Below are 17,342 nucleotides of genomic sequence, written 5' to 3' on the forward strand. Positions count from 1 at the left end.
CAAGGACTTGTCAATGGGCTGTAATTAATGCAAGAAAGTGAACCTAATAGGACTATTAAGAACTTAGAAATGACAAGCCCATTGTCTCATAGAACTATTTTAACATCTCAGCACATTTCTCAGTGAGTCTAATTTTTTAAGGATTCCAAAAAATGTAGGATTACAATGAATTTTGTTGAGAGGTTATTGAGCACAGCTTAAGGGTCTTAGTATTATTATTAATGGTTTCCTTTTGTTTGACCTTTGCTGCAATTGCTTTTTCTGCTTCATTTTTATGCCTAAAGCCCTTACTTATCATAGAAATGTATGATTTTTGTCCAATAACTGGTCAAGAAATATTCTGATAGCAAAAAGAAATTCTGTAAATTAAAGTGTTTTACAAGTTATAAAGCCCCTATACAAATATCAGATATAGTCATCATTATCTTTTGAGTGATAAAGATCATTAGGAAATCTTAAGATTTCCTAAGAGTAGACTTCCAAATGAAAAGATTATGCCAATATCCAAGGAGCCTTTTCTTTGATTGCTTGAAAATCACAGCCAATATACCACTGTGTCAATGGATAATGCTGTTTCCTGATTTGTATATGTTAAAAAATACATTTCTAAGATATTCACTTTGAACACCTACTATGCCTTTTCTATTTTTATATTTCTATGAAAACAATATTTAGGAAAAAAACACTATAAATCAATGAAATGTTAGTTCATCTCTTAAGTGACTGTATAAAGTCAAATCTAGAATCTTTTCAATTGAATGTAAAAACAAACTTTTTCATCATTTAGCAATTACTGATACCGAAATGATTTATGATTTTTTTCAATTATGGTAAAACCTTAGATTTCAAGTAACTTGTTTGGTGAGTGTTCTGCACGACAAGCCAACATTCCTAATAAATTTTTACTTGATAAACGAGCAACGTCTTACAATACGAGTAGTACATGACACTAAATGTCACATGATCACAACTGAGCCAATGGTTCTTGAAATTTGCTTCAAAGTGCTTTAGATTATAAGATTGTTTCTGGAATGACTTATGCTCACAAACCAATGTTTTGGTATACTTTAAACTAAATAATAAAAAATTAGAGTGGTGTTTTTATTGGCTTTATTTATTTGTTTGTTTATTAGAGGGAGATGGACACAGCATGAGCAGGGGAGGGGCAGAGAGAGAGGGAGAGAGAGAATCCCAAGTAGGCTCCATGCTCCCAGCACAGAGCCTGATGTGGGCCTGAACTCAAACTGTGAGATCATGACTTGAGCTGAAACCAAGAGTTGGTCACCTCACTTTGTTTTCAGTATTTAAAAACAGTTCCTCTTATGGTCCTGTTTAGATGATTATGTACCTACACTGCTTTATTTCACTAGTTATTCAGATATTACAGGTAGTATGCTGCTTTAGAACTCAGTTAACCCAAGAATCAGGGGCACTTGGGTGGCTCAGTCGGTTAGTGTCTGACTCTGGATTTCAGCTAAGGTCATGGTCTCACAGCTTGTGGGTTCAGGACCTATATGAGGCTCTGTGCTGACAGCAAGGAGCCTACTTGGGATTCTCTCTCTCTCCCTCTCTGCCCCCCCCCCCCCGCAAAGGGGCCCCCCCCCCCCCCAACACACACACACTCCCCCCCCCCCAAATTAATTAATTTTAAAAAATGATTTAAAATCCTTTAAAAAAACATAAGAATCATTTGAGGTCAGTTATTTTGGTAGAGCTGCAAAATACATTGTTGGTTATTACACATTTTTGTGTTTTCTAACCTCTACCCTGCTGTTGGCTCCTACCATATTCCTATTTATTTCTTCTCTTTTTCCACTTACTCATAGCATTTTGTCCCTTTTTACTCTGATAGAGTTGTCTGTTTCCTTTATTTTTTAAAAAATCTTTTGACCTTTTTATTTATAAGAATTAGGAAATAAGTTGTAAATCATAAAGCCCTTCAGAGAGAAGACCAGAGGTCTATAAATAGAAAGAGTCATGATGATTCAATACGAATTTTGACGTGTTTTTGTAACTAGTAGCCAAGAATTACATTAATGATTTTACTTGAGGAATTATGTGAGGTTTATGAGTTAGAAATTATGTGATTTTTTAAATCTATATTTATAATTTTAGCATAAGATCATTTTCAAAGTGATTTACAGATTCTACTTGCCTTTTATTTTTTGGTACTTAATTTGTTTATACAATAGTCTAAAACAATGAGTTGATTCTAATTCTAGGCAAAAATAAATTATAGGATGTATGGTACTAGAGTCAGCTAACTGAATTTGGGACAAATTACCCAAATATCTATGTATCTGGCTGTGACTTTCCAAATTTATCATATAAAAGTACAAGAATAAGATAATTTGTAAGCTGTTTTTATATCTATATGTCTGATTCTCTAGTAACTTATGCAATGATGACATAAATGTTCATTTCATGCATAAAATGAGCTATGTGAAAATTACACTATTTAAACTATAACTTTAAATCACAAAAATCATAAATTAAATCACAAAATATTTCAAAATTAGCTGCATACATTTTTATACAACTATAATGAGCCATAATTTATTCTAATTCTAATTATAATTCAGAGTTTATCCACATGTGCTTGTGGTATCTATAACAAATCATCCAAAAATTAATGGCTTAAAATGATAATCTTATTTTTTTATGATTTTGCAAGTCAGGAATTTGGGAGTAATTTAAGTTAGACAATTGGTTGTGAGCTTCAGTCACCTGAAGACTCCGCTGGGCTAGATGTGCAAGATGGCTCACTCTGATGGCTGGCAATTAAAGCTGGGTGTCTTTTTGAAGCTGATAGGGGGCTGTTAACAGAAGTACATGTGTTTTTACTTTTTAGCATGGCTAGGTTAGTTTCTTTCTGCAAGGAAATAACCTGACAAAGGAGCATTCTAACTGAGCAGTCCTGGAAGCTGACCTTATCTAGTCTTGAAAGTCATGTGGACTTAATTCAGCAGTATTCATTGGTCAAACAACAAAACCAGTCCAGATCCAAGGAGAGGGCATTGGCTTCCATCTTTCAGTAGGAATAGTAAAAAAAATGATTTGTAGCCATCTTTAATCTACCACACTATGAGTTTCACATTTATAAATAATTACTGAATTTAGAAATAATGGAATTGAATTATAGTCCTAAAAATTAATTATGCTTGAATGAGAAACAGAAGATGTCATAATTATTAAAGCATATAGTTTATGAATGAGAAATATACATTTAAATAAACACAAGCTTAAACTGGTTACATTAGCCTACAGGTTAATGAAATAACCTCTTTTGAAAAATCAAGAATATTAAAATCCAGCTAATTCTACAATCAATATGATTTCTAACTCAGTAGATCATCCTGCCAAATACATTCCACAAATTTGCAAATACAGTGAGAATATTGAGGAAATATTGCTATTAGTTTTCCCCTAAGAGTAGGTGTGTTCAAGGACTTTTTATTTTGTTTGTTAAGCAAATACTTATGTGACTATTGGCACATGTATATATAACAAATAAGAATGAAAGTCTAGATAACTAAGATTCATTTGCACAGTCATTCATAGTGAAGGCTTTTATAAAAGTTGGCTTCTGATAACATATGATAAATATTTAATGTGTTATTCCATAAGTAAATGCAAATGATATATTATCACCTATCTGATTTAAAGCTCTGAGATTGTGAACTTCTTGAAAAAGTTTCCCAGGGGGAAAAAACATCTGAGAATTATATAAAGTGAGCATTTTTTTGGAAAACCATTTTTTTCTGCAATTCTATTAGTCACAATATTGACAAATCTTCCATTTTAAATTAATTAATAAAACAATTAATATACAAAAATATTACTGATAATTAATCTACAAAAAAAATACAATTGTAGTAGATTCAGGCAGATGCCCAGATCCTCTTTCAGTAAAGGACCACTTCCTGAAGTAAGTGCAAATCCTACAGTTAGCTGACTGCCTCTGGCTGTTAGCTCCTGCCTTTAGGGCCTGCCTCAGCTCTCTAGCTGAAGTCAGTCTCATCTCTGGATGACCTGAGACAATGAATGAGTAACAGCAGCTGAGATCTAGTTCTCTCTTTTTATTTTTCTCCAAATTTTTATTGAAATTCTAGTTAGTTAACATAGAGTGTAATATTGGTTTCAAGGAGTAGAATTTAGTGATTATTCTCCTATAGATAGCACCCAGTGCTCAACACAAGTACCCTTTTTAACCCATCACCCATTTAGCCCATCCCCACCCTCTCCTGTTCATCAATCCTCAGTTTGTTCTCCATCGTTACGAATCTCTTATGTTTGCTTCTCTTTTTTTTTCTGTCCCCCATATTCATCTGTTTTGTTTCTTAAATTCCACATGTAAGTGAAATCATATGGTATTGTCTTTCCCTGACTGACTTATTTTGCTTAGCAAAATACATTCTAGCTCTATCCATGTCATTGCAAATAACAACATTTCATTCTTTTTGATGGCTTAGTAATCTTCCATTGAATATATGCACTGCTTCTTTTTTAATCATTCATGAATTGATGGACATTTGGACTGTTTCCATAATTTGGCTACTGTTGATAATGCTGCTATAAATATTGGTGTGCATGTGCCTGTTCGAAGTAGTATTTTTGTATCCTTTAGGTAAATACCTAGTAGTACAACTGCTGGGTCGTAGAGTAGTTCTGTTTAGCTTTCTGAGGAACCTCTCTACTGTTTACCAGAGTGGCTGTACCAGTTTGCATTCTCATCAAGAGTGTAAGAGAGCTCCCCTTTATCCACATCCTCGCCAGCATTTCTTGTTTCTTGTGTTGTTACTTTTAACAATTCTGATAGGTATGAGGTGGTATCTCATCATGGTTTTGATTTGTATCTCCCTGATGATGAGTGATGTGGAGCATCTTTTCATGTGTCTGTTAGCCATCTGGATGTCTTCTTTGGACAAATGTCTATTCATGTCTTCTGCCCATTTCTTCACTGGATTATTTGTTTTATGGATGTTGAGTTTGGTAGGTTCTTTATAGATTTTGGATACTAACCCTTTGTCAGATATGTTGTTTGCAGATATCTTCTCCTGTTCCATAGGCTGCCTTTTAGTTTCATTGATTGTTTCCTCTGCTGTGCAGAAGGTTTTATCTTGATGATGTTCCAGTAGTTCACTTTTGCTTGTTTCCCTTGCCTTTGGCAACATGTCTAGTAAGAAGTTGCTGTGACTGAGGCCAAAGAGGTTGCTGCCTGTATTGTCCTCTAGGATTTTGATGGTTTCCTATCTCACATTTAGGTCTTTCATCCATTTTGAATTTACTTTTGTGTATGGTGTAAGAAATTGGTCCAGTTTCATTCTTCTGCAAGTTGCTGTCCAGTTTTCCCAACACCATTTGTTGAAGAGACTTTTTCCATTGGATACACTTTCCTGCTTTGTTGAAGATTAGTTGACCATATAGTGGTGGGGACATTTAGTTCTCCTTCATGAGCCCCCAGTGACTGAACAGGGAGTGGTACAAGAGCCTGCCTACATTCTCTCAACACAGGATTCCTCTAACAGGCAACCTTGGCTCTGGACCTCTTCGTTTAGATGGCAGAGGTTTGTCAGGTATGGGTCTTGGTCCAACTTCCTCCCTAGCCAAGTCTGATTCTTCTTTTTATGTGGGTTTACTCTCTAATGGACCTTTTTATTATAAATAAACCTTAACCACACCTCAGTATTTGTCTCCTGGAGAATTCACTCGTGACAACATTTTATTTTATGTTGAGAGTTCTTTTTCTTAAGTGAGATCTTATGCAAGACTTTGGGAACATAAGTACTAATACAATGCAGTTTTTGCCATCAGGTAGTTTATCATCTGATGTTATCTTCAACCTCCACAGAAAAGTTACTAGCACAGTCACAGGACTACTTAGTTGAAGTACCACGAATTTGATTCTACATCTCTGATTCTAAGAAGCTTGATTATTCTCTTACCTTCCTCTTAAGTTTGCTGTTTTTACCTTTGTGCTGTGAGGCAAGCTAAGCCATCTTTTCGTTAATATTTAAAATCTGTTAAAATATGTATTAAAAACAATGTGTGTAAACTCTATCCATGAAAACCTGTGATTTAGGGAAGAAATAGGCATAGTGCAAAAGGAAAGGTACAGAGGTAATGAGCATCTCCCAGGCAAGCTGGTTGCAAGCAGATGAAAGGAGATATTAGTCAATTCAAATCATACGTTTGTTTATTACTTAGTTTAGAGGAAGTACAAATTATTAACATCATGAAAACCAGAATGAACAAGTACTATTTTTTCTAAGCCATTAGCTGTTTTCCTCCTTGTCAGTTCAGATAAGGTTAACGGATTCAGAAGAAATGGGAATTCCCCTAATGTAAACATTTCTTATTTGGTAATTTTATGGAAAGGAAATGTGTATTTGAGTAATTGCACATCAGTTACAGTGTTTGGTGCTAATGAAATAGCCTATCTGATGAAGTGGAGGAGGCAAAAAGCCCAATGAGGCTGGGGAACAAGCAAACAACGCTGGAAGTATTAATATTGCATGAAATGACATATGTTTTAGATGCTATGGAACATGCCCTTACTCTCAAGGGGTGTCTTAGCCAACAAGGGGAAGCTTTCTAGTGGAATAAGGAGCAATGTTTGAAATGTCTCTAAAAGCACAAGATATTGTGGGGAATAGAGAGGTGCCATGTGTAGAAGACTTTATAGTCCAGACCTGTGTATGGGTAAAGCAGGATACATAAAACATTTTGTATTTCAGTTCTGTAGGAATGATCAATGGTTCTAAGAAAGTTGGAAATGAAAAACTTTGAAGCTCCAGAAATAAGCAAGTAGCAGATAACGAAAGGCACTATATACTATGCTAAAGAGTGTTTGACTTCTTTATTTTCCTGAAAGAGGTGATTAGCTATTAAATAAGAAGGGATGTAATTTATTGCCATTTAGGAAAATATCTCTAGCAGATAGGGAAGGTGATAGAAAAATCGGTTCAGAAATTCACTGCATTAAGCCAGAAAGAAACAATGGACACCTTGAGTAAGTCAATGAAGATAGAGAAGAGTGCATCTAAGAAATATCAAGGAAATAGAGATTAAAGACTTTGGTATCAGATTTGGCCAGAGTGAGTAAAAACTAAGAGTATAGGATGGCTTCCTGCTTATTTTAGGAAATAGAAACATGTGAGAAGTAAGTAGAAGTCAAGTTTTCAGGTAGAGGAAAATGATGAGACGAATGTTACCCTGGAATGTCTATGGGACAATGCTGAGTATATGCTCAGTAAATAGTTTTATTTATGAGTTGAGGCTTGGAAGGTACATGTGTCTAGATTAAGTATTTGTATTAGAGAGTTAGAAGTAATATAGGCATAGAGTAATATAGGCCACGGATGTGTATGTATTGTGTACATAGAGGCTGTGGCTGAGCATACACACACAGTGAGAAGAAAATGCCCAAAGATAGTGCTCTAGTGAAAGGGACAAGTATTATAGAGACACCATCAAAGATAAAGACCATAACTTGGTAACTGGTTTGGGAATTAATATTTAATTATAGCAGGGGAACAAATTATAGGTAAAAGTATCTCTTTTAGAGGATAGCCATTTTTCTACTCATTATGTATGCACAAGAATGGGAGGAAAGACTTTAGGATGACTCACTGGTTTGTCTTAGGCAACAAAATGGACAAATGGATATTAAAGAAAAAGACTGATTAAAAAAACATACCTGTGTATATTATATAGAATAATATCTTCAGATGCATTAGCTTGTTTATCTTGCAACTTAGAATATATTATGAAAAATACCAGACTGTAGAAAATTTGAGTTTCATTAGTCATATGCAATTATCTCCCACTGTGTGAAGCTGACTTTCCTTATCAAGAGCAAAGTGAAATGGCTAAGCCTATTATGCTGTCTCTTTGATGTTTTTATAGGATATAATGAAAGATGAATGCTCAATGCTGAAGCTGCAGCTGAAAGAGCGGGATGAACTCATTTGCCAACTTCAGGAAGAGCTGGTAAGTGATAAAAATATTGGCCCACAAACATACTTTCCTTGCAAGGTTATTTGCTATAAACCCTCCAACAACTTTTTTGTTAACAATAATATTATGTATAAACTGTTAATGCTTCAATCGGATTAATTATCAATTTTATAGTCTTACAGATGTGAGGATTTGAAAATCTGAAAAATAGAATGGTCTCTAATCTATACTAAACTTTGTATAATTCCAGAAACAGATCACTAAACCAAGATTAGACATTTTAGTTTTCTCTATCAAAAATTGTAAAGACTAAGGTCATATTTTATTTTGTAAAGTGTGTGATTTAACTTCATACTGCTCCTCCTAGAGATATGATCATGTAATATGAAGCAAAGTACTCAAAAATCTTAAACAAAAATAGATTGTACTTTTTATTTTCATAAAGCTGCCAAAAATGTATTAACCTAATTTTTGTTAATGTGATATCTATATTATGTAAAATTACACAAAATATTAAAGTTTATTGATATTTTCAGGGGTTTTAAAATGCAACATTATACAAAATTTATTAAGTTAAACTTTCATAACCCGAAAATATATTTGGTAGGTAACAAGAACATCAGTGTGCATTACTTAAACATGTGTTTTCAACTTATATATGTATATTAACAATATTTTGCCATAAAATTTACTCTGAATTTAATAAAAAATGATCTGTAAAATAAGAATGAAAAAGAGAGGAATGAGAAAGGAATTTTAATTCATCAAAAGTTCTTAATAATACCAGTAAAATGAGGAAGTATTAAACAATAAAAGAGCCTGACTCGTTATCAAGATGAAAAAACAAATCCTAGCCAATTATATTCTTTAGGATGATGTCAGAGTTGACTACATTAACAATGATATATTACCTAATTATTTGATACAATTAAATGACAAAACAGATTTTATAGACCATCAAGCTTCTGAGAATTCTCAACATATTAGTGAAATAGGGGACAGATTTAGAGCATATTTTATTGGTTCTTGACAACAGATAATGTTTTAACTGAAACCTGACCTTTATTGGGACTGTGTTATGATTGACTTGATGCTGGTTATTGGCCTCATGAGCTTATTATTGTTGCTTTAGAAAACCTATAAACCAGTATTTAAAATACTAATAGTACTACAGACAAAAGGAACATGTCTTATGTTACTTGGAATTACCTTTTCTAAATAAGTAATAGATTTACTGTAAATTTATTTTATTACATTAGGAAAACATTTCTGTAGTTAACATAACTCCAGAGGTACATGTTATGTGACCAAGCTTTGTTTATGTGGTAGACAAAAAAATATTTAAGTTGAATGAAAATCATGTAGATACTAATGGATGCAAATAATCATCAGTTTTAACACAACAGAAAATCTATTCCCTTTGTCAGAATGCTTATTCTTGGTGGATTAGCTCAGAAAGAAGTATTCATTTTTTCCCCTTAACATTAGTTGTGATTAAATTTAAAACATATACAAGACATCAGACCTTCATTTGTTGAGTGGAATGAGAAAGAAAATGATTACTCCTAAAGCTAATATTACATCATTATACTTAAAGTAATGTAATGCCCCTGCATCTGAGAAAGAAAGTCTTCTGTTGGCTGATTTAGTAAAATGACTTGCAAGAGTTTTGTTTTTGTTTTTGTTCCATTTTTATGCTATGTAGTTTGCATAACCATCTTGGATATTTAAATAAGAAAATGTTAACTTCCGAAAACAAAGTTTGTTTTATTAAAGAGGACTATAGCTGAAGAGGAAGGTGTGTAAGTGATTTAAGGACTTAAAGAAGGAGAGATGTTGCTGAAAAGAAAAGGGCATCATCAAAACTGGATTTGGAGCATAGAGGAAGGGTATAACCACATAAAAGCTATACAACCCACTTGGATGCATTAAAAATTAAGTCCTAGCACACTTGTGATCCTGATAACAAATAACTTGTGACATTTTGACAAGGTGGACATTAAACTTTACTTTTATACTTTACCTACCTACCTTTGAGAATTTGAAAACATTTCAGAGGAGTGCCTGGGTGTCTCAGTTGGTTGAGCTTTTGACTCTTGATTACGGCTCTGGTCATGATCCCAGGGTCGTGGGATCAAGCCCTACTTCAGGATTCTGCACTGAGTGTGGAGCCTACTTGGGAGCTTACTTGGGAGCCTGCTGTCTCTCTCTTGCTCCCTCTGGCCCTCTCCCTGCTCCCATGAGCTCTCTCTCTCTCAAAAAGATTTTTTGTAACTTTTTAAAAAAAATGTATTTACTTATTTTGAGGGAGCGAGAGAGAGAGAGAGCAGAGGAAGGGCAGACAGAGAGGGAGAGAGAGAAAGCATTGCAAAATGTCTTCTGGGGGCAAAATTTTCCCGAATTGAGAACCATTGCTTCAGGGTTATTATAATCCCCAATAAAATTGTATGTTATAGGTTTAATGTCTATCTGTTGATACCCAGTTTGAATGAAGAAAAAAAAAGTTCGGTAGAATGGATGGGCTTCTCCTTTGACCATTACATAAATAGTCCTTTGCATTGCATTTTAGGCTGCTAGAGCTGCTGTACAAAACGCCATAGACTGTATGGTTTAAAAAATTTATTTTCTCATAGTCCTGGAGGCTAGAAGTCCAAGATCAAGGTGCTAACATGGTTGGGTTCTGGTGAGAGCTCTCTTCCTGGCTGCAGATGGCTACTCTGTACTCACATGGCCTTTGCTAAGTGCATGTGCATGGAGAGGACAAGAAGGAGAGTTCTAACTTTTTTCTTATATGGGCACGAACCCATCATGAGAGCTACATATACCCTCATGACCTCATTGAAACTGAAGCATCTCCCAAGACCCCCATTTCCAAATACCATCACACTAGGATTAGGGTTTTAATACACAAATTTGGGAGGGACACAATTTAGTTCATAGCACAAAATGTTAATGTTTATGGTTATATTTCATAGTTATATATATTTTTTTCAGGCACTAAATACACATTTTAAATAGCATTTTTACTCTGTGATTTCAGAATTATGTTGGTTTAACTTCACTTTTTTTTCTGGGTTAGTAGATTTTGCAAAGTATAAATATGCTAAGAAAACCTAATAATTCTGATTTTAGATTATATATTGATTTTGGGGCAAATTATCCACATTATTAACTGCATTTCTAATAAGGATGTATTTTGTAATCATACTCTGAATTTATTCCTTCCTGTTTATCTTTAAGAAGAAGAAAAACAAAAATAAGAGGTTTGTACTTTTTGGGAACAATTTCAAGATGTCTTAAATTATTATCCCTGAAATTTGTATGCATCACTTACCTTGGTGAGACTTACTGGTTTTTTTTTTTTTTTCAATAGCTAATTATTTGCATGTATTGTATGATGTACAAGAGAATATTAAATATCAGCATACCAGAGTGTCCTGTGGTTGTAGAAGTGTTAGGGCAACTAACTGGAGAAGACAAACTCTTTGGGCAGGAATTTTTGTTATGGGTAATCAGGAAAGAATTGGTTCATACACTTACTTCTAAGTGCTTTATAATACAACAAAATCTTCTCTGCATTGCTATGAGGTAATGTGAAGGGTACTGGCTAGCTGTACCTATGTGACATGAGCTATGCAAATAATACTTTTATGTTGATAATAAATTATCAAAATAGCTTGTATTGATATTATAAAATATTTTCACAAACAAAAATTGGAATTAACCAAACATTTGAAATTCCTTTTTCAAGTTTGAGACTATTCTCCCATCAAATGAAATCTTAATGTTTTTATTTGTTTCCTACCCTGGAAACATACATGAAATTTGCAAAGCTTTGAAGACTTTTAGTGATTTCAGTTCTTTTAGTGGTTTTCCTTTGAAACATATTTATTTTAATATTTGTGATTTACATTTGTAAATCCCTAATTATAGTGCATAGTATAAGACTTATTACACATTACTGTTTTCTCAACTTTTTATCTTTCTTTTCTATGGTCTCTGATTCATTTATGGTTTGGTTAGAATCTTTTCCCAGGGTGCCTGGGTGGCTGAGTCAGTTAAGCATCCAACTTCAGCTCAGGTCATGATCTTATGACTCATGAGTTCGAGCCCTGCGTCAGGCTCTGTGCTGACAGCTCAGAGCCTTGAGACTGCTTGGGATTCTGTGTCTCCCTCTCTTTCTTCTCCTCACTGTGCTCTGTCTCTGTCTTTCAAAAATAAATAAACGTTAAAAAATTTAAAAAGTTTTCCTGAACGTTTCCTTCAAATGGGGTATTGATGACAGGGTCTCTAATTCTTTGAATATCTATTCACTTGAAAGATGAAAAATAGTGCTAGGGTTGAATTGTGTCCTCCCCAAAGCTAATCAATTAAAACCCTAATCCCCAATGTGGATTATCCCATCCTAAAGGCACCAATCCCATAAGGCCCTACCTTTATGACCTAATCTAATCCTAATCACTTCCCCAAATCTCCACCCCAAATACCATCACATCAAAGGGGTAGGATTTCAACATGAATTTGGGAATACAATCATTTAGTCTGAAAGGGAAGTAAAGGTATCAGAGGTCTTATGGAATTCTACTCGTTCACTACAGCCACTTAATGACATTAGTTATGATATTACTGTTTTTGCATATCAAAATTCTCTGTAAGAGTCTAGTTGACAAAAACTCACATCTGAGAATAAAAATCAAAAACCTGGACAAGATTATTACTAAAGACTGCTAGGAATTACTGGTTCAGAGTAGGAAATAAGATGAAAAACTGACATGTACTTCACTGAGAATTATTGTTAATAAGGATATTAATTGAAAGCATGGAAAAGAACAAACTTTCAGAGTCAGAAACAATAGGAAGTCTTTTTTAAAAAATAATTAAATGATATTTGGATATATATTTAAATATAAATTGTACTTATTGTGTAGAGTATGTTTAACTTTTTCAATATTAGAAATAGAACTCTTGGGGCACCTGGATGGTTCTCTCGGTTGAGCATCTGACTTCGGCTCAGGTCATGATCTCTCGGTTCGGGAGTTCGAGCCCTGTGTGGGGCTCTGTGCTGACAACTCAGAGCCTGGAGCCTGCTTCAGATTCTGTGTCCGCCTCTCTCTCCACCCCACCCATGCTTGTGCTCTGTCTCTCTGTCTTTCAAAAATGAATAAACATAAAAAAATTTAATAAAAAAAAAGAAATAGAACTCTTCTACCAGCACAAAGATTTAGGGATTTCATGGTATTTAATGCATTGGTATAAGTTAAGGCCAAAGGTCTAAACATATTGGCTAAAAGTAAGAATACCTAATCAGAATCAATATAACAAAAGTTATTTAAAATAAATTATTTTAACTTTCGGTTTAACTTTGACTACTGGTGACATAAAACAGATAAATATTTTTCCCACTTATGAGAAAGTTTGGTTCTTTTTCTCAGCTATTAAGTGAAGGTCACGTTGAAGATTGCAATGTAATTTTATTGCTAGTATAAAACTGAGGGACATTGTAAATATTACCTTCTTGTTCCTAAAATATATCTGAGAGATTTATCATAAACATTGATGGTGAAGTGTAGCCTTGTGTTTTGGGAGGTGGGGGGAGAATGGATACTTTCTTCTAAATGATTATTAATCTTATAAATGGCTTCAGAAACTTTATAAATGGTTTCACAGTATAGGTGAAAAGTTTACCCTATATACGATTTCAGAAATTGAAAAAATTGGGTTTGGCATTTATTAATGGATTGATTAAAAATATTTTTAAAGAAGTTGAAGATAACTTAAAAGTAAAAATAACTTTAGTTGGACCTAAGACTGTAAATAGTAAAATTTAATTGCCCTAATTAGGATCAGTACACCATGCTATGCATTTAATATTATGTTTTACCAGTAATTTAAATGCCTATTACTTTGTCAATAATGAATTTGCATGGGTAACCACATTAAAAAAGGTGAATTGTCAGTAATTTATGACTCTAAACTTGCATAATGTCTATCATTTTATTCTTTCGTTTAGAAACTTTTGTTCATTTTGCAGCCCATCTGAGTAGAAAGCATCAGATTCTGCTTTTTACGGTATATTTCTTTAAAAGCATATTTCTACTTAAAAGCCAAGTTTCAACAAGTGACCTATAAATAAGACTTCGGCCAGAAAGTTTATGAACTGTCTGAAAATAAGTATGCTATAATACATCCCTCATTAAAACAAAGGAAGGCAAAACAGAAATACTTCCAGTGGTTGCCTTCATGTTTACCACATACCATTTAGACTTGTCAGAATGTAGTGAGAGCTGTTATTTTAGTCATCACACGTTTCTAATCTAATGAGTGAGGAGCGGCATTGACTGGGAAGCACTTAAAATAATAATAAAACCGACTAAAAGCATTTTGCATTTACCATAGGCCAACAATTTAAAAAATGTCAGTTCTAAGTCTCCTCCCTGAATGATGTGGGTTTTTGTTTGTTTGTTTGTTTGTTTTCTTATGGATCTGAATCCTAATTTAGTAACTTCAGGTTAGGTTGTTTACATTTTAATCACACTTTTAAAATTCCCATTAGCACATTATTACTCATCTCTTAATAACATTGTATTTTTAAATGAAGGTTAATTGGGAGAAGTTCCTGTTAAGGAGAACTTTGCACAGAGATTAACAGTTCAGAATCTTTAAACCCAATTTGTGTTTCTAACCCCTGTAGTACTACATATTAAGGTATTCAACAATAAATTCAAAATAAGAAATGAAAGCATAGTTATAAAGATGAAAGAATCTTGAGTTACTTCAGTTCTGTCATTTGATATAACCATTTGCAGTATTTTTATTTAAGATGTAAAGAAATAAAGTTAGAACTACAAGATACATATTTTAGTTCATACATTAAGTATTTTACTGACTTTTAATAGCTGGTTCTGAACTTATTTTAAATTGTATGTTTCCTTTTTTTTTGTATGTTTTGTTTTAATGTTTTAAAACTAAGGTACTAACCAAAAAAGTTGCATCAGGCATGATTTAATAGTTGCCTAAATTTGGGCACCTGGGCTCAGTTGGTTGAGCATCCCGTTTCATCTTACGTTATGATCTCACAGTTTGCAAACTTGAGCCCCACATAGGCGCTCTGCTGTCAGCAGAGAGCTGGCTTCATGAAGATCCTCTGTTATCCTCCCTTTCTGTCCCTCCTGCTCTGTGCTCTCTCTCAAAAATAAACCTTAAAAAAAAGTTGCCTAAATTATACCTTTTGCAAAATATTCATAAATCTTAATATTATGTTTATTAAGACATTACTTTATGGCATGATAACATTTACAACGCTTTGTATGACCACCTTTCAACTAGCTGCGTTTCTTTTCTGACTATCACTAAATCTCATTTTATGTCTTGATTATTTAAAGTAGGATTTTCTTCTAGAAATAGGACTTTTAAAATTATCTCTGTTCTAGATATCCAATAAGGTAGGTACATAGCTGAGTTTTGAAAACTTCTTCTTCCTTCAGTGTAAAGACTAAGTTGAAAAACAGATGACATAAGATAAGTATATATATGAATCTGTCTCTCTCTATATATACATACATATATGGGTGTGTGTGTGTGTGTGTGTGTGTGTATACACATATATGTTAGTGTGTTATTAAACCTTTTTTTCTCACTGAAAGCAAATATTGAAAATTCTTACTTGAATGTAAGTAAACATATAAACAACCATTTTCCTCCAGTCTCTTAAGAAATCCCATTTGCTTTATTTAAATGTAAACCAAGCTCTCAGCTCATTTGTTAATACTTGAATAGCAAAGTATGGAGCTGTATAAAAGGCACTTGTAGAACTGATGAATTTTGAAAAATTGAAGGCAATTGAAGAACTGAAAGTAAAGCATTATGTATAATCAGGTTACTGTGCATAATAAAGGAGGAGCTAAAAATAAGACTCTAAGAAATACATACGGCTAAATAGCACTTTATCAAGAATCTGAAGAGAATGATTTTGATTTGGTTTAAAACATATTCAGAATTCAAATTGAATAAAATTGTATGTCCTTGAAGCTTTAATAACAGAATAATTCCTACTTGATAAGAGAAACATTCTTTTTTGCATGAAAATCATATCCTGAATTCATCTTAAAAGTAATTCCCCACTTGCTCTACATTCTATTATAACTTAGGGTATTATTTCATACCACTCATTTTAAGATAGAATATTATAGGCCCATGGATGATTTACATAAGAACAGACAGCTGTAAGTACTTTCAAATCCTCTTTCTTTCTCATATTTAGGAAACATTAGGAACAGAAAAGAAATAGATTAGGTATACTTAAACATTATTAAAGTGTCAGGCTACTCCTTTTTTTTCCAGGTGAATTAATTGCATATATTCCAGAAAAGGCTTATCGCAGCAGTAATTACATTCCTCTTCAGGTCTGTGAGACAGTTGTATGGTGTGAATGAGGCAATATCCTGTGATACATAATGGGGATTAGCCTCCAATTCCTGACACACTCTAGTAACCTGATGAAGAGCTGACAAAAAGATACAATCTTTAATATTCTACTGCACTTGCCTTGGCAATAGTACATATTTGTTTAAGTCTTTATCATGAAGTGTTGTCATATTGCAGTATGGCATGGATATAGGGAAATAATTGTGGTATAATTTAAGTGCTAGTATAAAATTGTTTTACCTTTAAGACATAAATATTTTTTAAAAGCAGCATGAAGCCATACTATGGCCAATTTAGGCATGTGGCAGAAATTAAATTGATATATAAATTTGGATGTTTTGTATATTTTTCACTTATAAGCTATGTTGTCATATAACTTAGTGGCTTTCTCTGTACTCTTTTTTTAAGTTTATTTATTTATTTTGAGAGACAGAAAGTGCAAGTAGGGGAGGGCCAGAGAGAGAGGGGAGAGTGACAATCCCAAGCAGGCTTGGCACTGACAATGCAGAGCCCAATGTGGGACTTGAACCCACTAACTGTGAGATCATGACCTGAGCCAAAGTCAGGCTCAACAGACTGAGCCACCCAGTCTCCCCTGGTTTTCTCTGCATTCTTATTTCTTTTATTATACCAATCAAGATTTCAGTGCATAGAATAACATATGAAATAAAACTATTCAAGTAGTCAACAAGACATAAAGATAGCCAAAGACTTAGAATTGGGGGGGGGGGGGGGCAGAGCTACAAATCATGTTCCCAAATTACTAGGGGGGTTAATATGCAGAAGGAGAAGATATGTGTTGGTATGTATGTGTGCATGTGTTTATGTATATGTGTGTAGATAGGTACATAAATATAAAGCATTATAGCATAATGTTCTACTTCACAAGATTATCTTTAAGCTTTTGAAAGCCAGGCTAACTTCCGACATCCCAGCAAGGGTTAAGAAGATGGAGCAGA

General features: G+C 33.7%; 1 protein-coding gene across 2 annotated transcripts in view; it reads left to right on the forward strand.

Moving 5' to 3' along the window:
* Positions 1-17,342, forward strand: part of CCSER1 (coiled-coil serine rich protein 1) — an 843,785-nt gene that overhangs the window by 572,897 nt on the left and 253,546 nt on the right. For both annotated transcript variants that reach the window (XM_049632119.1, XM_049632120.1), the window contains exon 8: positions 7,909-7,992. In XM_049632119.1, the coding sequence (XP_049488076.1) occupies positions 7,909-7,992 (84 nt within the window). The remainder of the gene's footprint in view (positions 1-7,908; positions 7,993-17,342) is intronic.

The sequence above is a fragment of the Panthera uncia genome, chromosome B1 (assembly GCF_023721935.1).
Source record: "Panthera uncia isolate 11264 chromosome B1, Puncia_PCG_1.0, whole genome shotgun sequence".
NCBI classification, from domain to species: Eukaryota; Metazoa; Chordata; class Mammalia; order Carnivora; family Felidae; genus Panthera; species Panthera uncia.